At 39.3% G+C, this 22563-nt stretch overlaps 1 protein-coding gene across 1 annotated transcript in view; it reads left to right on the forward strand.

The window, feature by feature from the left end:
• The first annotated feature begins 446 nt into the window (after nucleotides 1-446).
• The window catches only part of LOC117337676 (sodium-dependent noradrenaline transporter-like), a 71515-nt gene continuing 49398 nt past the window's right edge, over nucleotides 447-22563 (forward strand). Inside the window, exon 1 of the mRNA XM_033898772.1 lies at nucleotides 447-1114. Coding sequence (XP_033754663.1) covers nucleotides 686-1114 — 429 coding nt within the window. The 5' untranslated portion in view covers nucleotides 447-685. The remainder of the gene's footprint in view (nucleotides 1115-22563) is intronic.

Below are 22563 nucleotides of genomic sequence, written 5' to 3' on the forward strand. Positions count from 1 at the left end.
AATAACATTTCTCGGAGATAACATATCTGTCGCACATTAACGAAACGTTTTGGATAGAAGCGATTTATAACTTTTATTAGGTTATTGTTTCCAATCGACTTTATATAAATTCTAAATTTACTTGAAGGAAGCTGATGTACCGTTTGGGTTCATTTTATTTTAAAGAACAGCACAACCCCCTAACATGTTAGTCGAGGATGATAAAAACTACTAATAAACACTTGTATTTTGTCCAACATAAAACGGCGTAACAAAAATAGGTAAGATAAAATACAATGGTAAACTCTGTGAGAGGAGCCGGTACCTAGTATACATGTATCGGAGTCTTGGCGTCCAGGTGCGAACGTTAAGGAACAACCTGGAGGCACAGGAGAGCGCGCCTCCGATAGGTCCAGCTACACGTGCATGTGTACGCGTTCGGAGGGTGGGTACCACTCACTCGACCACCTTCCTTACAAGCGTGCCAGAACAACTCTCATGGAAGGAATTTCCAAATCCTTAGATTGTATCATTCTACAAAGTTAACTGCACAATGTAACCGTGCCTGCCTCGTATCTGTACGTAGGGGGACGATGGTTTTATTGGTGATAGTGTGTTGTGTTTGTCTAGCTAGTACTTGTGTCACGATGTTGTTGGGTTGGTAAATTGTCCGACCATTGTTGTGTGCTCTCAGAGAACCATATGAATGACGAGGCCAGGTCACACAACCTACACCGAGCTGTCCGTTGTTGCCTCCGGCTACCTCGATGCAGAGTCCTCCCAGGAATTCAATACCACAATCGTAAACCTTGACCCCCGGCCTACCCACAGGGATGAAGATGTCATCCCTATTATACTGGGACACGGGGATACGCCCGTCAATAATACCCCTGTGTCGTGCCGTCGCTTTGACGTCACGAGCACTAACAGCGCTGTCTCGAACGCGGTGGACGATGACGTCAAGGAAAATGGCGTCAGCGACTCCGACTCGTCACTTGAAGCGCCTCCTGTTGACACTCAGAGGCGCGGCTCCAAGTGGAGCGCGACCATTCTTTTTGTGGCCTCTGAGGTCCAGCTTATGCTGAATCTGGCTGAGTTCTGTCCGGAAGAGGGATTCGAACACGCTCCTAAAAGGGTGAGTTTCGTTTTGTCATTCTATACGCATATCAAATTATTTTGAAAATGACGTTGAAACTGTTTAAGCGGTATATATACAACAGTTACCATCAATTGATACTATTTTGTCACCGGAGTTCAAGGTAAACCTCACGTTGTGTGTACTTATACGGGCAACTTTATAAAACATGTACTGGGACGCAGTGGGCATATCTTATCATTTTTAATTGGTGTTTTTAATTCATTAATGCTAATTAATACAGGTAAAGATACATGCTGCTGTATATAGCGGGCATATTGTTTAAACAAAATGAAATATAGTCTAAGATATGTGTCACATTTGTATGATTTATTACTAATTTACACTTTTGAAAATTGCTGTAAGTCTGACCTTGTCCGTCATCAATGAACTCCTCTCTTGTAACTTGAAATACTTCATCATAAATCAGTTTGGTAAACCTTTAAGTTTATAACAGCCGCAGCCCACAGCCTTGTTTGTTTAAATTCCCCGAGTTGTTCTCTGTTGATGATATCTACACCTTCTGTTTGGCATAAACAATTTTTACAATAAAAAGCTACCTTGTTTTCGACATCATTAATTTCTCGAGTGCTTTACCTAGGCCTAGACGTGTTCTGTGTGAGACGGGTCCTAAAACATTATGCCTTTTGATACTATCTCAGATAAGGAAATTAAACTCCATAGTCAAATTAAAATTCATATTCAAGGATTTCATTAGATTTCTGGTTCAAATCCTCCTCGCTTTCGGAGTCAGTCAAATTGGGTCCACTGATATGATTCACTGTATAATCGCTGTTTTTTTTTACTCGAGACTGTTAAGTAAGCAGGCACCATACGTATCTATCTCAAATCTGGTGTTCCTAAGCACCTTCAAAAATCACATTACACAGTTAAAACAGCAACCATTCAATTAATCGCCACATTCACGATCAACTAAACACCGCACATGTTCCCGTTAACAAGGGATGTAGCATGGTTTGTGACGTAAGACGTCACAGTTGTCATTGAAAGGTTCGTTTAATTAAAATGTGAGAGAGAGGAACTTTGTATAGAAAAGTGCTATATATACCGGAAATATAGTCTACCGTGTGACGTACCCTACTAAATCACTTCGTGGTATGGTTTAAGGGCAAGCTTGGTTACCATGTACCTACAACGTTACGTTGGAAATCGCCTTTATTTCGTCTAACACCGAACAGTTGCCTGAGTTTTTTTCGGTTACATTCGGAAAGGTCAAGGTCATCAGTATGTGATATTATCTTTCTATGTCTAAACAGAAGATGATGCCGACGACTTTATATAGGATATAATGAAAGGTCAAGGTCGATAAAATATCACAAACTTTCCCGTAGCTAAACATTTCGATCTTATCATTTTACATCTAAAGAAATACGGTGCCATTGTCATGGTAAAACAAAATGTATGTCATATTAACACAGACACTAGACATTATTTAAGAAATAATTAACAATGATTCGTGTAGTGTAGCAGGATATACCATGTATTATTGGAAAATAATACATAGTTTTAAACCAATCAAAACTGTCATTGCATAGCAAACATGGTAGAATACCATATTACCATAGCCATTATCAACTACAATGTAGACGTGCTTAGCACGTAGACTATGTCAAATTACTAAAACTAGGTATTGCAAGGATGGAAACAAGACATTTTACTTATGATTATGCCTACAACACAAAAAAAAAAGTATTTGAGTATGTATCTTAGTATTTAGCATGCGTACACAACGACGAGATAGACGTTCGATATGGACGCGCGTGTTTAGGATATCTTTATTTACATAATAACTTACATTGTATAGGTGTATTTTACACTCTCTGTTTAAGACATGTACTATTGGAACATGCGGAAATAGAACAACGTACCTTGATGTACTGGTAATTACATACATATGTAACTAGCTCTTTCTTAAATGAAATTGCTATTAGGTGATATTGCATGTGATACTGGAAATGTGTATACAATGTATCTAAACCTTAATGTAGATTTCAATTACAGGATTTAATCATACAATATACATATATATCCGAAAACCCACAGATATAGCGCTGATCTGCCATCAATGCACATGTTAGGGTTCTACTAATGGCGAGTGTATCTCATTCCTGATATCAATAATACAAATTGGCTACAGTTACAGTTCCAAACGGTAACGCACCACCAATACACAGTCTGCTACCACTTTACCTACCCACGACAGATTTATAAACGTTCCATATCTAACAACAATATTAGAACCGCAGCATTGCCTGGACACCAAATGGATAGGAGCATTGGAAATGTTAACAGAGACGTTGTGTTTAGAAATTGTTTTACACGATGGAAATGAGATTAGAATATGTCGTAATGTCCCCGACACTATACAGATGGATTACTTGTTTAATCATCGTGTTCTTTATATTTATCTAAAATAATGGTCTAATATTTTAATTGACACTGGAATGAAATATAAGAACGTTATAGTTATAAAGATTTAACTTTGATATTTTGAACCAGTATTATAATTTGTCTATTTCGTTATCCTTGTGTGGTAAATGTTGTGTTGTAACCCTCACTATGAACGATTCGTGCTTGTCAATAAAACAATTCCTCAGTAAAGACGTATACCGGTATATGATTATGTATATGTACCTGATTTACTGATAGCTTCATTTTTGTGAGCATTCCTAACGATATATCATTCGTGTGTTGTTTACATTTGGGTATATCTCCTCGTTGTACTAGACAAGGCTACAACTCCGATATAAAATAACTATACTAAATGCATACAACACCAAACTGTGTATGAAAACCGAGTTCTGAAGATCATTTTACTAACTTGATTTCGTTGTGTTTTTACAAAAGCGTAGTTGCCATTTTACAGTCGGGAAACGTTTCTGTGTGTTCCTATGTTCAAAGGCCAGCAGCCGACTTTTTAACGATCATATATAATCACGGAGTTGTGGTGTGTACTATATATTCTGACCGGGCGTTCTGTGACAGGAACAACATACTATTGTTTAACACATTTAACAGTAGGTAGGATTGTCTACAGGAACGTCTGACCAGACTTCATAACGAATTCCCTTCCTTGTTAACCAACTTTGTATTGAAATGCTTCAATGAGCTCTCTACAACGAGCAAAACACGAAACCCCACAGTCAATGCCATCGGTATACTCCTTGGTGTTTTCTGGTTAGAACTTGGCTTTGTAGACCTGTTTTATTGGTACCGTTTATATATACCCGGGAATATCACCACAACAGGTCAAATAAAAAAAAAACTTTACTTCACAAGGTCAAATTCGGAATGTGTCCACCACAATGTCAAATCTTTAAACCCGGCACTTCTTAATCCAGCCATTCCCCAACGGGAGGCCATATTCCATCATATTTTGTAAATCTTTACCACACCAGATCGCATCCGGAAAATCATAAAATTTACACATAATCTTTACAAGTATATAAAACCGTAAAACTAGGCTAAAAAATGAACTCATCATCGCCGTATTTTCTCCGCAAACCATACATGTACGTTGGATGGACGGATTATCTGAAAGTAAGAGAAAACAAAAGGAAGATTTATTAATTTGTTAATTAAGATTGACATTATTATCCTTATTTCGAGTTCAATTTTTCATCCGTTTTATAAAAAAACGTTTGTCTGTCGAGAACGGAGAGGGATGCATGGTTGTATTGTTACTGAAATCCATGCCGTTTTATCATTTGATTTGAACAGTTTGCAATGGTTTCATTCCGCTTTATACTGCGTTCATTGTTCACGAGTATGTCCTTTATAAGCCATGACGAAGCTTCTGCGTGGTTTGCACACCTGTGTGATGTAGGTGAGATAAACACGATTTACCTGTCAGATAATGTTCTGCTGAGCCGCACTGACCATCGTGATAACGAGGCACACATCACTATTACCATGTGTAGTGTGTTAATGATGACAGGTCGCTAATTGTGTAATTATCTTGTCCTTGTGTTAATACGAGGGAGTTGCTGGCAGACGGCCACCACTTTCTGTGCATCTAGATACAACAGATAATCATTCCCAGTTTTTTTTAATTGTTTTGCTGCATTCCACATGATACGTACATTAACGACACTTTGATGACGTTCGACGTCATTCAATGTTATATCATGCTATTTGTAGAATTCGACTTGCATGCGTAAGAAAATATATGCCGGTCCATATCCTGATATAGATGGTTCTGAATATAGATCTTTTATTGTAAGATACACGACTGGGCCAGCAAGGTAACAAGATCCCTGCCTTGGAATAATATGCAAGGCAGTAACAGCAGTATGACGTTACCGTGACGTATACATACAGGTCGATTATATAATAATAGGGACATTCAATTATTCAAAGGTTATGTTCATAAAGTAGAATTTATTGTCACTCTAAAAATATCCAAACAAACTTTATTTCCCGTGTACATTACAATAGAGATATGGACAATGTAGATAGTTTGATATACACCAGTTAAACTTTTCGTCACGTGTAATACTTTGATAGGGTCCGAAGCCCGAACAAGACAGACAAAAGGCTATTGCCATTGCTCTGGCCTGTTTGAAGCTCCCTGCTTGTTCTGTTAAACATGTCAGTATTTGGAGCCACAACTGATAGGTCAAAAGAGATCAATATTATCTTAGAACGACAATTTGTGTAACGTCTCAGATATTTTGCTGTGTTAAAAATACATTCACTCTGTAGGGAAGGAATGAGATCGAACGCCATCTGAGGTCCAGATACCGCAATCATCCATTTGTCACTATTATACATTATTGTTTATGTATCATATTTTAGGTGGTACAAATGACTCGCTATAATCATTGTTTGAAAACCTGGACCATGCGTAAATAAGATAGCGTGATTTGAGAATTTGAGATTTGACATGTCATCCCCTACACTGAGGTATCACATCATCAAGAATTGCTACCTTTGCTGCTTTATGCAAATTAGGTCAAGGTTCACCGACAGATGATGCTCTTGACCACAAGACGATACACTTTGATGGGTATTTACACACCTGTTGATGGTGCCGGTATAAGTTACGTAGCAGAGACCATTACGGTCGATTGGTGGTTCTGGCTTGTGATTGTGGCGATAAGGATAGATTGAATGTTTTGACACGTTGATGGATGCTGATAACACATTACTGGGGGTAAGTTACACATAGACGAAATAGTTCTGTCCAGATCGCGATAGTTTAGTCTTCCTGGGCGACGGAGGTAACACTTGTCGGGATTAACGGCCTTCTATCTGACTCCTATTTAGCCAGATAGGAATGACGTAAAGTAAGAAACATAGACCCTACACATTCATTCAGAGGAAATTAGTTTTAAAGTAGCAACACTTCAAAACTCGCTGAGCATCCAAAAGCAAATGTCTCTCTGCCTTTTAAATCAATTAGGTAGTAAACACTCTGACGTGAAGATTTTATCTTGTCGGTAAAGATTTAATTTTTTGGTTTTTTTTTGTTTTTTTTAGTTGAGGAGGAAAAAGACAAATATATCCCGCCTCGTTTTTTAGATAGCTATATCACCCGGTATTGGTACAGTATGTGTGTCGTCAATTCGGTAACTAAAGTCTGTCTAGATACAACTTACTGTGACAAGAATGAAAAGTTAGCTGGTATTCACTTTTATCAATTCGATTTGTTTTCATTCGTTACACTGACAAAAACACCAGTTAGCTGTGGTTACTGGATGCTTAAGACAGACACCAGCTTTTGAGTCACGTGCAATTATAAAAGCACAAAAGATACAAAAGGCTCCCCAGCTTTTGGAACACATGAACTAAGACCAATCACTTAGCGTACAGTAAGGACGGAACAACACCTTTGCTGTTAAGACATATTAACTGTTACAAATTAACGTGCAGTAAGTACTCAGGGAGCGCCAACTTTTCTGTTAAGACAAGTTAGTATTGGTTCGAGAACAATCTATTTGCTGTTAAAACACGCTGGCATTGGTTTTAGAGCAGTCTGTTCATTAAGTAAGAGTATTTATTAAATTAGTATTGACTTTATAACAATCTGTATGTTGTTAAGACCAGTTAGTACTGGTTTTATAACAATCTGTAAGTTGTTAAGACAAGTTAGTACTGGTTTTATAACAATCTGTATGTTAAGACCAGTTAGTACTGGTTTTATAACAATCTGTATGTTGTTAAGACCAGTTAGTACTGGTTTTATAACAATCTGTAAGATGTTAAGACAAGTTAGTACTGGTTGTATAACAATCTGTATGTTGTTAAGACAAGTTAGTACTGGTTGTATAACAATCTGTAAGATGTTAAGACAAGTTAGTAGTGGTTTTATAACAATCTGTATGTTAAGACAAGTTAGTATTGGTTTTATAACAATCTGTATGTTAAGACAAGTTAGTATTGGTTTTATAACAATCTGTAAGTTGTTAAGACAAGTAAGTACTGGTTTTATAACAATCTGTAAGTTGTTAAGACAAGTAAGTACTGATCTTTAAAACACTTTGTTTGTTGTTAAGACACGTTATTATTGGTTTAAGAATGGTATTTGCTTTTAAGACACGTTAGTGTTGGTTTTAGAACAGTCTGTGCTTTAAACGCTTTTTCGCTGTTTTAACAACACGATAAGTGCTGCAAAAGTGCTTTACGTTAATTTCCGCACTAATGCAAAATTAGGAAATGTTTGATTTACTTAAAGACATGGCCTGCTCAAGTGGCTGAGTGCATGTTCGTAACATTTAGTTAATGAAGTTTACTGGAGGAAATTGTGCACAGGAATCCATCACTGTTTAATGTAAGATTGTGGTCAGATGCTTGTCTGCACAATTGACCTTATCTAGTAAAGGCTATGATACTAATTTATCTGGAGAAGTTTGTACCCCACAAAGACTGAAACACTTACAAATGAGTTATTTACAGGTAGCAAGTGCCCCGTATCTTAGACGTCGTTAATTTTACTGTCAAATCTGATATTGAAAACCATTTAAATGTTGTTGCCATGTAAATGTATATACAGATACCTTACCGGCGCCATTAGTAACTGTCAATAGTGATTTACACACACAGGGATGTTCGTACCATTAACTGGTAACGAGTATCACACTCCTCCTTAGTCTCCACAGGCACGTGAAATGCACGTGTATCCCGGGTACAATACTGATGTATCGTTGTCGACCTTCCTGACCTCACGTGATGGACGTACCACCCAGGTGACTAGCAATGTTTCCTTTAGAATGATCTTATCACTCGGTGACGATTGTTCTAAACTGTATCCATTGATTGTACAAAAGATAAACATTTCAACACCTTCTAATATACAGTCTGACCCTGTTACTATCGATAACGTATCTTATCCCCGATGTTATAATTATATACAATGTTCATGTCATACTGAATTAATTGATCGCCTTTTTTTCATTCATATTCAATTAGAAAACGAGTTTATTGAATTCAATAAAACATCGAGGCGTGAACAAAAAGATTTTATTTATAACTCCAGAAGTAAGTGATTTTAATGTCTCGTCTTTATATCGACGAAGCCATGTATGTGTACCATTCAGGTATATGACGTCAGTATAGCGTTTCCACAGTAATATAGATTGCATGTTGTCTTAATTAAATGTGGTATTGCAGAACAAATAACATATGTTATGCCATAAATACATTTTGTATGCATTGATTACTACAGAAACGAAGAAAGGAAATGCTTTTAAACCATTGATGAATCGATACAGAAAGTCAAACAGGAGTTTTATAACTCGTCAGACGTATTATGTAATGATAAATTAGTGAAGTAAAAGCGACAGAAATAATAAATAAATTGCCGAATTATTTAGAATTTGTGGATTTCCTTTTTCGTAATATTTCGTAAACACTTCACTATAGTCTTCTGTTGAGCTGTACCGTAGATTGCATGAAAACACTCTCAATAATTATTCTTATTTCGACTCTGTCCATTTTAAAAGTTATCAGTCATAATGTTTTACTTAAAATGAGTCGTTAAATAACGAGATTGATCCATTACGCAAGTGTTTAGACTGAGTCCGACATGCCTCAGAGCTCTGCAGTGTTGTTTAAGATTTTTGTTTTAAGGTATTGTCATATTTTCATGTAATTGGTCTATAGAGCTGAACATTTTTTCGTTCATTACTGACGCACTATGAACAGCATAGCCATTGGCTCAGTTGTCTCTGTACATCTAATTTTGTGAAGAGAAATGAAATAAAATTTGAAAAAGTTGGAAAGTTGGAAACAGTCGTGGCACCGTTTCAGAATGTACAAAGTTAAATTATGTTCTTTCAAAATTACCAAACTTTCAGAATGTTCCGGGGTTAAGGTATGGTGCCTCCCCCTCTAACTTTCCCTCCTGCGTGTCTAAATTATCCCTGACATTACTGACTGGACCATGGAGGGTCTGTATGATACAGGTTTACATTTGACTAACTTTCCCTCATAAGCTTACATATTTCTATCCCTGACATAACTGATAACTGACTAGTCCAGGAAGGAGCTGTTTGATACAGGTATATATTTTCCTAACTTCTCCTGAGTTTCTATATTTTTAACCCTGACATTACTGACCGGTTCTTGAAGGGGCCGTAAAACAAAGATTGACATTTTCCTAACTTTCCCTCCTAAGTTTCTATATTTCTATTCCTGACATTACTGGCTAGTCCAGGGAGGGACTGTATGTTACAGAGGTTACACACTGGCTAGTCCAGGGAGGGACTGTATGTTACAGAGGTTACACACTGGCTAGTCCAGGGAGTGGCTGTATGTTACAGAGGTTACACACTGATTAGTCCAGGGAGGGGCTGTATGTTACAGAGGTTACACACTGATTAGTCCAGGGAGGGGCTGTATGTTACAGAGGTTACACACTGACTAGTCCAGGGAGGGGCTGTATGTTACAGAGGTTACACACTGACTAGTCCAGGGAGGGGCTGTATGTTACAGAGGTTACACACTGGCTAGTCCAGGGAGGGGCTGTATGTTACAGAGGTTACACACTGACTAGTCCAGGGAGGGGCTGTATGTTACAGAGGTTACACACTGGCTAGTCCAGGGAGGGGCTGTATGTTACAGAGGTTACACACTGGCTAGTCCAGGGAGGGGCTGTATGTTACAGAGGTTACACACTGGCTAGTCCAGGGAGTGGCTGTATGTTACAGAGGTTACACACTGGCTAGTCCAGGGAGGGGCTGTATGTTACAGAGGTTACACACTGACTAGTCCAGGGAGGGGCTGTATGTTACAGAGGTTACACACTGACTAGTCCAGGGAGGGGCTGTATGTTACAGAGGTTACACACTGGCTAGTCCAGGGAGGGGGTGTATGTTACAGAGGTTACACACTGATTAGTCCAGGGAGTGGCTGTATGTTACAGAGGTTACACACTGATTAGTCCAGGGAGTGGCTGTATGTTACAGAGGTTACACACTGATTAGCCCAGGGAGTGGCTGTATGTTACAGAGGTTACACACTGATTAGTCCAGGGAGTGGCTGTATGTTACAGAGGTTACACACTGGCTAGTCCAGGGAGGGGGTGTATGTTACAGAGGTTACACACTGATTAGCCCAGGGAGTGGCTGTATGTTACAGAGGTTACACACTGATTAGTCCAGGGAGTGGCTGTATGTTACAGAGGTTACACACTGACTAGTCCAGGGAGGGGCTGTATGTTACAGAGGTTACACACTGACTAGTCCAGGGAGGGGCTGTATGTTACAGAGGTTACACACTGATTAGTACAGGGAGGGGCTGTATGTTACAGAGGTTACACACTGACTAGTCCAGGGAGGGGCTGTATGTTACAGAGGTTACACACTGACTAGTCCAGGGAGGGGCTGTATGTTACAGAGGTTACACACTGACTAGTCCAGGGAGGGGCTGTATGTTACAGAGGTTACACACTGGCTAGTCCAGGGAGTGGCTGTATGTTACAGAGGTTACACACTGATTAGTCCAGGGAGTGGCTGTATGTTACAGAGGTTACACACTGATTAGTCCAGGGAGTGGCTGTATGTTACAGAGGTTACACACTGGCTAGTCCAGGGAGGGGCTGTATGTTACAGAGGTTACACACTGACTAGTCCAGGGAGGGGCTGTATGTTACAGAGGTTACACACTGACTAGTCCAGGGAGGGGCTGTATGTTACAGAGGTTACACACTGGCTAGTCCAGGGAGGGGCTGTATGTTACAGAGGTTACACACTGACTAGTCCAGGGAGGGGCTGTATGTTACAGAGGTTACACACCATGCAAGTGTTCATTGTTAAAGCTGATATTTTTGTAACATTTAAAACATAACTAACTCGAGTGAAAGAAATACCATGACAGAAAAAATATTTTGAGGATAAATTGTCCTCTTTTGGATCAACGTGTTTTCATTCACAATAACAGTTTGGGTGTAAAGGTATGACCTAATGTGAAATGCCGCTAATTGATATGTAAAACTGACAATTTCGGAAATGTGTGGAAACATTGCAATTAATTACAAATCATAACAAACAAGAAGCAATAAATTGATAGAAATCTATATACATGTATGTATGTATATATTTATAGATATAACATAAAACAACTATGAACTACTTGTTGTGTGTTATCATTTCCGGTACCTCGTAAAGCGGCCTCAATCATAGTCAACCAAAATGAATTGAACCACGCGATTAAAAAAACTGTCTTGCTAAAAGAATCGTGCACATTTCTTCGATTTATATTTCCCACTGTTTGTCATTCATAATAAGTTGGTTAATGTATCTATTGTGAACACCGTTATTGTGTTATATATGTATTGTAATTTTGATTATCTATATTTGTAAAGGGAATAAATAAAATTGTTAAGTATTCGTAAGGATAATAGCACCGATTAAGAATAATATACATGGTTTTGATGATCTTTCATCGCAAAGGGTAAAGATGGTTAATGCATTTCTCTTTTGTAACAAAATTTCTTCTGAACTATTTTAGTATTCACTTGTATTACTTAGGAGATCTAGACGGGCGAAAATGATGTAGAATACAATTTTTATATTTCTTCTTATACCAATTAACTGTGCTAGTAGTATCTGAGTAGTTTTCAAAGTCAGCATTAAGAAATAGATGAAGGACCCTTTCGCCTTTTATAATAGACCTGTCTATTACAGTCTGGGGAACATGCTCAGCTTCAATAAGTTAACAACCGTCCGTTTAGTATTTGTCCCATGCTTTACTATCTATATTTCTGTGAATTTTGTCTTGCTCAAGAGTGCTGTTTAAGATACGATTTTTTTCTAAAAACATATGTTTGCGTTCTGCAAGCTTTAACGGAAAGGATTTACTCGTAGTTTGATGATTTCTGGTACGCATTTATGCAAAATCTCCTGACCGATTGGTATTACCACGGGGAACAAACTGTGTTAATCGCATGACCACCTAGTATTACCATGGAAACAGACTGTTGTCCTCTCCTGAGCAACAGGTATTACCATGGAAACAAACTGGTGTCCTCTCCTGAGCAACAGGTATTACCATGGAAACAAACTGTTGTCCGCTCCTGAGAAACATTTATTACCATGGTCTTACCAATAAAAGTAATTGCCCTTCTGAACTTGAAATAAAGGACAATGGCATATGTTCTACACCAGCTGCTATACTAACGACGTCACAGGTAATGGCAGTAAGCGAGTTTTCACTTTCTCGTTAGTAGCATTCCTACTTCCCTAAGTCATGGTGTCCAACTAGATAGCGCGATTTCTAAGATAGATGTCAACTACGGGCGGAATACATTACAGTACAAGGTTTCGACTTAGTAAATGATCGTCAGTATTTCTTCAAATGGGGAAAACAAACTTTGTGATGCCGTGTTTCTATTTGGGAACTGTTCATTATTTATTGATATCTGTGGTGGCGGGTTTTTATTTGAGAGCTGTTTATTACTTATTCATCTTTGTGATGTCTGGTTTCTATTTGAGAGCTGATCTTTGTTGATATGGAATATTCAACACTTTATGTGCTGGGTAACAGTTCCTGACAGACACAAAACTAGATACGGGATACCCAAACACTTCCTGTGACCTTTGACACCACGATATACGACATATTAACAATTGTGTTTTGTTTTTGATGGCGATGGTACAGTTGATACAGTACCACCAGTCGTTCCAGTCAACCGTGACCCCATCTTTTACGTCACGGTCACTATCTTGAGCCTATATATAATCACGGAGATGTCTAACGAGTTACCTTTACACAGAATCAAAATGATTGGTCGCCAGTAAAGCGAACTAAAACATTAATTATCTTCAGTGCCTGAAAAGATAGGGTAAAAATAGAAGATAGACGATGAGGTAATAGACGGGAGACAAAGTCACTTGAACCTTCGGATGTTCCTGACAGTGACTCTGTCCGATCCAGTGCTACAATAGTTCCGCTGATGTTGCCGAGGAATATCGTTACTTAGAGTATCACGTCTAATCTTTTATAAATACTGGACCGGCTCGGAATATATATATATAGCCATATCCCATGTCCGGTTTTATGTTCATTTTCGTCCTTATCAATCATACATATGTACGTGTCCATATCTCCCCCTCCCAATGCTATCTACAATAGTTACCTGAACCTGGATTAAGAGACCACCTGTCGTATGCGACCATTTTATTGCCTCCCTTGGAGGGTCGTATATGACAAGGTTTACTGTCATGTTTACCTACTCATTATATACTATAAATTAGGTGTGATAATCAAGTTGAGGTATAAAGCCATTCGGATGTATAAGTCTATTCTAATGCGTAAACCTTGCTGTCTATTAACTGAATTACCGTGTGAAATGAACATCACAGAAGATGGGAGTAATCCGTTATTGTAGGAAAAGTAGGGGATCATTTGATATGATATAGATATATAGCTGATGTACACTTATTGTGTGTCAATTAGAAGTATCACGTGTTGCTAATGGCAAGATTTGTAAAACGATCGAGTTTCCTTACAGTTGACAGTCATCGATGTAAACTGTACAATATCAATACACTTCCAAATTCGCCGACGGAATACGTCATTATAATTAAACTAGGTCTACATTTTGGCTAATCGAATGAGTGCGCTGTATATATTTTTATAGGTGTATCGTTTGAAGTATTTATCGTAACATTAGAAAACAAATAACATACAAGTCTAAACACCGTCTACATAGAGTCAAAATATACTGTTAATCGCTGTCCTGACACGAGATGGCTAAAGTAAACCATAAAGTTAGGCGTTAGTGGTAGTTTATATCCCTCTGGTGTGAGAGTAATGACCACTCGGCTAAGTTATCGACTACTTAAGAATGTGGCTTGTTTGATCGTCATCAAGTAATCACAATTCATACATGATAAAAGTAATTTTATTGCTCATAAAGTAATAAACTTAATTAGAATCACGGCGAATACACAGGCTTAGGTTTGTCGGCAAAGTAATGTAACATTGTGTAATACACGAATTTGGACAAGTGAAGGTGACTATTCAAGGTTAAATGTAATTAGAGGGGAGACGTCCGAGGGGTAATTACACATACAAGATAATATAGCATGGTACACACTGAACCTATCAAAAACACCGAGATATCTTAGAATGTCCTTCAAATACCATTCCGAAAGTATTGCCAGGCTTTTGGTGCGGATAAGGCAACACAATCAGAGGTGTCCATCACTTGTTCTGTATGCACTTAATTTGATACCTTTATGTATTTTTAGACAGGGCGTTTCTGTACAAGTTAAGAAATCACTTGCACATTCAGGGTAACACCCTGACTCCGTCGCCATTTCTCGTCGAATGGCGATACACCGTTACAAGAGTTATCACCGTTAGGAACAATTACTGACGGCCCTGATCTGTGAGTTTGTTACATTCTCGGCTTTATGGTTTAGATATGAAATCTGCATGTATAGTAAGTGTGTCCTTGAAGACAGCAGTATGGTTTACCCATGTGCTTACTGCATGCTTTCTCTTCGACGTAACAAGCGTTCGTCTAACCCCGTCAGTCGAAGGTCGTGTGGTCACGTTATCATCAATGACGTCACATCTACCGCTCGCTTTCGTGTTCTATGGGAAATAATAAAACAAATTGTTAAAGGTTAGAGGTTCCACTGTCACCATATGTTTTTTCTCCTCCGTAACGTCGGTGAAGGGGTGTGATAATTGCTCCTCCTTTACCCTCCATCTGTTACAAACAATAGGTATCCCGAATATTTCTGGAGCGACGGGCGTTAATGGTTTACCCGGAAGTCGGGGGAGTGGAGTACTCTCCCAACTGTTGTTTGGGAGATTAAGTACAGACACCTTATCTATACAAACATAATTTATACACATTTATCTTGTATTCCATTTGACGGTATCATGGATAATACAACACATACTAGATTTTAGTACAGGTTTATTCCTTACCTTATGGAATTCCTTCATGTAAAAGTATCCTTAAGAAATCATTACAGAATTTAAGGAAAGTTTCTTTACTCATTTCCTCCTGAAATCCAACAATGCTTTCCTTTGTAAAATTGTGAGATCACAAATATACCCTAAGTTATTGCACGTTAATGAAATCGGTTCTTAATTATTCACGTGAATTCCAATATAGAACATGTCATATATGTAATATGTCGTCATACATGTAATATATCGTCATACATGTAATATATCGCCATACGTGTAATATATCGCCATACATTTAATATATCGCCATACGTGTAATATATCGCCATATGTGTAATATATCGCCATACGTGTAATATATCGCCATACGTGTAATATATCGCCATACGTGTAATATATCGCCATATGTGTAATATATCGTCATACATGTAATATATCGCCATATGTGTAATATATCGCCATACGTGTAATATATCGCCATACATGTAATATATCGCCATATGTGTAATATATCGCCATACGTGTAATATATCGCCATACATGTAATATATCGCCATACATGTAATATATCGCCATATGTGTAATATATCGCCATACATGTAAAATATCGCCATACATGTAATATATCGCCATACATGTAATATATCGCCATATGTGTAATATATAGCCATATGTGTAATATATCGTCATATATGTAATATATAGAGGATATCTAACAGTGTCTTTAGTAATACCAAATATATTTCACGAGTGGGGCTAATATTTTGATATTTTTCACGAGTGCGCAGCACGAGTGAAAAATATCAAAATATTAGCCACACGAGTGAAATATATTTGGTTTTACTGAAGACACTGTTAGATATTCTGTTTATTACATTTTTTATCAACGAAAACCCTACCCCGTATGCTAACTAGGACTACAGCGATAATTTGTAAACAAAAAAAAGTAGTTTCCCCTGTCCAGGTGCTGACATATATGTCGGGCTTTCTGATTGGTCAATTATTTTGGTATTTTCTAATCATTAATTTGATTGGTCAAATCAGCAAGAGATATTTTTCACTAGTGAAAAATATCATTTTGATAGAATGAATAATTTTTGATATTTCACTGGTAAAAATGTAATAAATCGTCATACATGTAATATGTCGCCATACATGTAATATGTCGTCATATATGTTTATATCGTCATACATGTTTATGACGTCATGCATGTACTATTTCGTCATGAATGTTTATGACGTCATACATGATATGTGTCGTCATACATGTGTATGCCATCATGTGTCGTTAGTCACCCTTTATGGCGGAGTATTTTCTATTCTACAAATACTTACTTCTGATTACATATTCTTTACCAAATATTTCCGACTTAATCTATTCTACCAAATACTTCCGACTACATATATTTATCAAATTAACCTGACTGCATCTATTTTTATCAAAACAACATCTATTCTACCAAATACTTCCGACTTCAGCTATTAACCAAATACTTATGACTACATCTATTCTACCAAATACTTCCGACTTCAGCTATTAACCAAATACTTATGACTACATCTACTCTGCCAAATACTTCCGACTTCAGCTATTAACCAAATACTTATGACTACATCTATTCTACCAAATACTTCCGACTTCAGCTATTAACCAAATACTTATGACTACATCTATTCTACCAAATACTTCCGACTTCAGCTATTAACCAACTACTTATGACTACATCTATTCTACCAAATATTTCTGACTACATCTATTCTAGCTATTTTTCATTTCTGTTAACATCTATGCTGGTCCGAATCTGTTAACAACTGTGCTGCCTACCACTTTACTACTACGCGTGTAGGATAGTATATACTGTTATAATTATCCAGTAAGTTGTAAACTTACGGAAATAAACGTTGTCTGTTTACGTCTTTTCCACATAACACTTACTGCTGTTTCATTTAATACCTTTATGTTTTATATTCCCCAGTAAGAATTGTACCTGCTGCCCCCATTGCATGATCGTAAGAGGCGACTAAACTTGGGATCTTTTCTTTTCTCTTCTTTCTTGATAACTTTCTTCTTCCTAATGTCTCCCTTGACAATGTCTCACTTTTGACCTTTAGTTGAGCGTTCGCCGCTGTGAGGAAGGTTTTGGGTTCTGTCCCCTAGCCGAGACATACTAGAGTCTTTAAAAATTGTAGTTGCTATTCCTGCTTATCGCTCAGCATATTTGGAGTGGGACGACTGGTTGGCCCGTTGTCAGTATAATGTGACCGGGTGGGGTGTGCTGCTGGGTGTCTTCGGCAGTATGCTTCAGTGAGATAGCACTTTAAATCGGCAAAAGTTCTGGCCTATCACAAGGAGACTTAACACGAACATCCGCAGCCTCCCAAAACACACATACGCACTCACCACACACGCATGCATGTCGCACGCACGGGAGGCCGTCCTTAAATGACCTTAGCTGTTAATAGGACGTTAAACAAAATAAACCAAACCAAACCAAAGTTTAATAGCTGTCGTATTCGTTATTACCTGGTCGCTTCTCGGTCCTTTCTTGACATTAACTGATGTTCATGTTGTCTCTCGATTATCTTCAGTTCTTGAATGACAAAATAAATTCTTGATAGATATTAATCATGAACTCTGGTTTTACGGGATCATTTGATAGTGTAGAATGTTTGAATTGGTCTGTAACTAGAGAGGCTTTGTCATATCGACAGGAGAGTTTAAGCGAAGACACTAGCATGAACATATCCGTAATTCTAACTCAGAATCGGTAAATCAAGGACAGATTATATACTTATAAAGAGCCTCAAAATATGAGCTGAGAAAATTAGAAGTACCAGGCAAATTCACGAGTATTGAACCTCGTGCAATAAAATTCATTTCCAGACAAAAGTTTAACACCTTCCCATGCAGCCGAGGTGCGTGTTGTACAGACGGACGAGCGCTGCGCCATTTGACAGCCGACACAGGAGTAATGACAATCTTATTGCTATGTCTTGTTTAAGTAATGTAACGCCGTTAAACAAACGGCAAATCAGAAACACCTCACTGAACAGTATCATAAACTACGGGGAAAGCATTTACAACGATTATTGAGACTTAGTAACGCTTGGAAAATGTCCAAGCGAATTCTGAGTGAAATCCGACATTGAGGAATAGTTGCAATTAAGATGTATTTTCGGCAAAGTGGAGAAAAAAAATCATATTTGAACAAACGAAATTGACCCGATATATTTATAGCCGCGTTTATGTCCAGCACGGGTAGTTACGATGTGTCCCTGGGTAAGGCAAGTTAGACCCCGCCAGAGAAACGGTTCTCTGGATAGCATACAACCAGCCTCCGTAGTTAGTCGGTGAAGTAGCCGCCAACCTAAAACAAAGTGGCCCAGCCTTTAAAGGTGGGGCCATGTAATCTCACTTTGTGTTATAATGAATGCAGTATCTAGTGAGTGTATTACTGAAACCCGGGGTCATTACCTGTACGTACAGTGTAATACTGAAACCCGGGGTCATAACCTGTACGTACAGTGTATTACTGAAACCCAGGATCATAACCTGTACAAACAGTGTATTACTGAAACCCGGGGTCATAACCTGTACGTACAGTGTATTACTGAAACCCAGGGTCATAACCTGTACGTACAGTGTATTACTGAAACCCAGGGTCATAACCTGTACGTACAGTGTATTACTGAAACCCAGGGTCATAACCTATACGTACAGTGAATTACTGAAACCCGGGGTCATAACCTGTACGTACAGTGTATTACTGAACCCAGGGTCATAACCTGTACATACAGTGTATTACTGAAACCCAGGGTCACAACCTGTACGTACAGTGTATTACTGAAACCCAGGGTCATAACCTGTACGTACAGTGAATTACTGAAACCCGGGGTCATAACCTGTACGTACAGTGTATTACTGAACCCAGGGTCATAACCTGTACATACAGTGTATTACTGAAACCCAGGGTCACAACCTGTACGTACAATGTATTACTTAAACCCGGAGTCACAACCTGTACGTACAGTGTATTACTGAAACCCGGGGTCATAACATGTACGTACAGTGTAATACTGAAACCCAGGGTCATAACCTGTACATGTACGTACAGTGTATTACTGAAACCCGGGGTCATAACCTGTACGTACAGTGTATTACTGAAACCGGGGGTCACAACCTGTACGTACAGTGTATTACTGAAACCCGGGGTCATAACCTGTACGTACAGTGGATTACTGTAACCCGGGGTTATAACCTGTACGCTCAGTGTATTACTGTAACCGGGGGTTATAACCTGTACGTACAGTGTATTACTGAAACCTAGGGTTATAACATGTACATGCAGTGTATTACTGAAACCGGGGGTCACAACCTGTACGTACAGTGTATTACTGAAACCCGGGCCATAACCTGTACGTACAGTGTATTACTGAAACCCAGGGTCATACATGTAACCTGTACGTACAGTGTATTACTGAAACCCAGGGTTATAACCTGTACATGCAGTGTATTACTGAAACCGGGGGTCACAACCTGTACGTACAGTGTATTACTGTAACCGGGGGTCATAACCTGTACGTACAGTGGATTACTGTAACCCAGGGTCATAACCTGTACGCTCAGTGTATTACTGTAACCGGGGGTTATAACCTGTACGTACAGTGTATTACTGAAACCGGGGGTCACAACCTGTACGTACAGTGTATTACTGTAACCGGGGGTCATAACCTGTACGTACAGTGTATTACTGAAACCCGGGGTCATAACCTGTACGTACAGTGTATTACTGAAACCCGGGGTCATAGCCTATACGTACAGTGTATTACTGAAACCCGGGGTCATAACCTGTACAAACAGTGTATTACTGAAACCCAGGGTCATAACCTGTACAAACAGTGTATTACTGAAACCCAGGGTCATAACCCCCACCCTTCATGTACCCTACCCCCCGTGTACCCCCACCATCCATGTACCCCTACCATCCATGTACCCCTACCCTCTATGTACCCCCACCCTCCATGTACCCCACCCCCGTGTACCCCCACCCTCCATGTACCCCCACCCTCCATGTACCTCACCCCTCGTGTACCCCCACCCTCCACGTACCCCCACCCTCCATGTTCCCCCACCCTCCATGTACCCCACCCTCCATGTACCCCCACCCTCCATGTACCCCCATCTCCATGTACCCCCACCCTCCATGTACCCCCATCCTCCATGTACCTAACCCTCCATGTACTCAACCCCTCGTGTACCCCCACCCTCCACGTACCCCCACCCTCCATGTACCCCCACCCTCCATGTACCCCCACTCTCCATGTACCCCCACCCTCCATGTACCCCCACCCTCCATTAACCCCACCCTCCATGTACCCCCACCTTCCATGTACCCCCACCCTCCTTGTACCCCCATCCTTCCACGTACCCCCACCCTCCATGTACCCCCATCCTCCATGAACCCAACCCTCCATGTACTCAACCCTCCATGTACCCCCATCCTCCATGTACCCCCATCCTCCATGTACTCAACCTTCCATGTACCCCACCCTCCATGTACCCCACCCTCCATGTACTCCCATCCTCCATGTACCCCCACCCTTCATATACCCCCACCCTCCTTGTACCCCGCCCTCCATGTACTCCCATCCTCCATGTACCCCCACCCTTCATGTACCCCTATCCTGCATGTACCCCCACCCTCCATGTACCCTGTCCAAAAACTACTGACATGTGCCAAGATTAACTATGTTGACAATTACCCAGTGTGCGGTACATGTATCTCATATCAGATAAGATACGAACACTTTTATAGGCCAACGGAAACACGCAGAAGTTCGTCAAAAAACATTGTCTAGTCCAGACCCAGACAGGACGACAACCAGGAAGGTGCTTCCCTGCTTCCGAGCCTGTATTACATGCATACATGATTTAATGGGAAATTGGGCCTTCCATCGTGGAACATGCTTGGAATGATTTTACATTAATTATGAAAAAAAACTCGTTTGTCGCTATTCTGGAAGGTTTGTGTGACATACACGCAGTAGTATCACGTGGTCCAGGCTGTGGCAGTGTGACGGAGCTTCAACCTGTCGTTATTCTCATCCTATATGAGCACAACCTTCATCTGACTTTGGTTGAGGACAATAACACCAGGAAAGGAAACACAACTCATACCTGTTAATAATTTACCTGGATCATGTTATATCCGATAAGTTCGTACATCACACGCTTGGGACAGATACGTCTATTATATAGATTTGTAGATATGTATAGAATGTGTAGACACTTATCGCCCGATTTTTTTCCAACATTTAAAATTTTGTATAACTTGTGAAGATATACGTTACAATTAAGGAAGGCCCGGGAGGATACCTCTATCAGATCTCACGATTAATCGTCAAGTGCTACATCGCTTATGATGGTAGGTCTCTTTCTAATTTGTAATCGGTGTTCACGAACAAGACGTTTACAACGCGCTTCACATCGTAATGTACAAACTGCTCACAGCAGCTTTACCAATCATAAGGGGCTGCTCCGATTTGGCCCTGAACATGAAGTAATCTGAAAAAAACTAAAGATTAAAAGCAGAAAAAAGTCTTTATTATAGATAGGCAGCATTCTATACAATACATACGGCTGTACTTCTCCATCGCTTTTAACTCGCCCCATCAATAAGTTGTAGACTTTGCACTTTTTCAATTTTTTCAGGAAACTTTCAAAATATATATTTAGAATACTTTTAGGTAACATGCAGCATTGCATCACAGAGCATGTACTTCTATAATGGTTTCCCTCATACACACAAATAAAGGAATGTGTGGCGAACTTATTTCAGGTAAATTTACTTCAGTGTTAGTTAAATAAAAAAAAATTGTTCACATATTTTTTCAGAGAAGGAACTCGTCGTCCATGAAGTATTGGTTGGCCTGGTCCACCCAAAAACTACTGGACATATATTTCTGGCATTCTTGCTGGCACGGTTCCACGCATGTAGTGCATGTCCACACTGAAAACAGGTTGTTTCCGAATATCAAGAACATCAATAGTACCACAA

This window comes from Pecten maximus, chromosome 11 (assembly GCF_902652985.1).
Source record: "Pecten maximus chromosome 11, xPecMax1.1, whole genome shotgun sequence".
Classification (NCBI taxonomy): domain Eukaryota; kingdom Metazoa; phylum Mollusca; class Bivalvia; order Pectinida; family Pectinidae; genus Pecten; species Pecten maximus.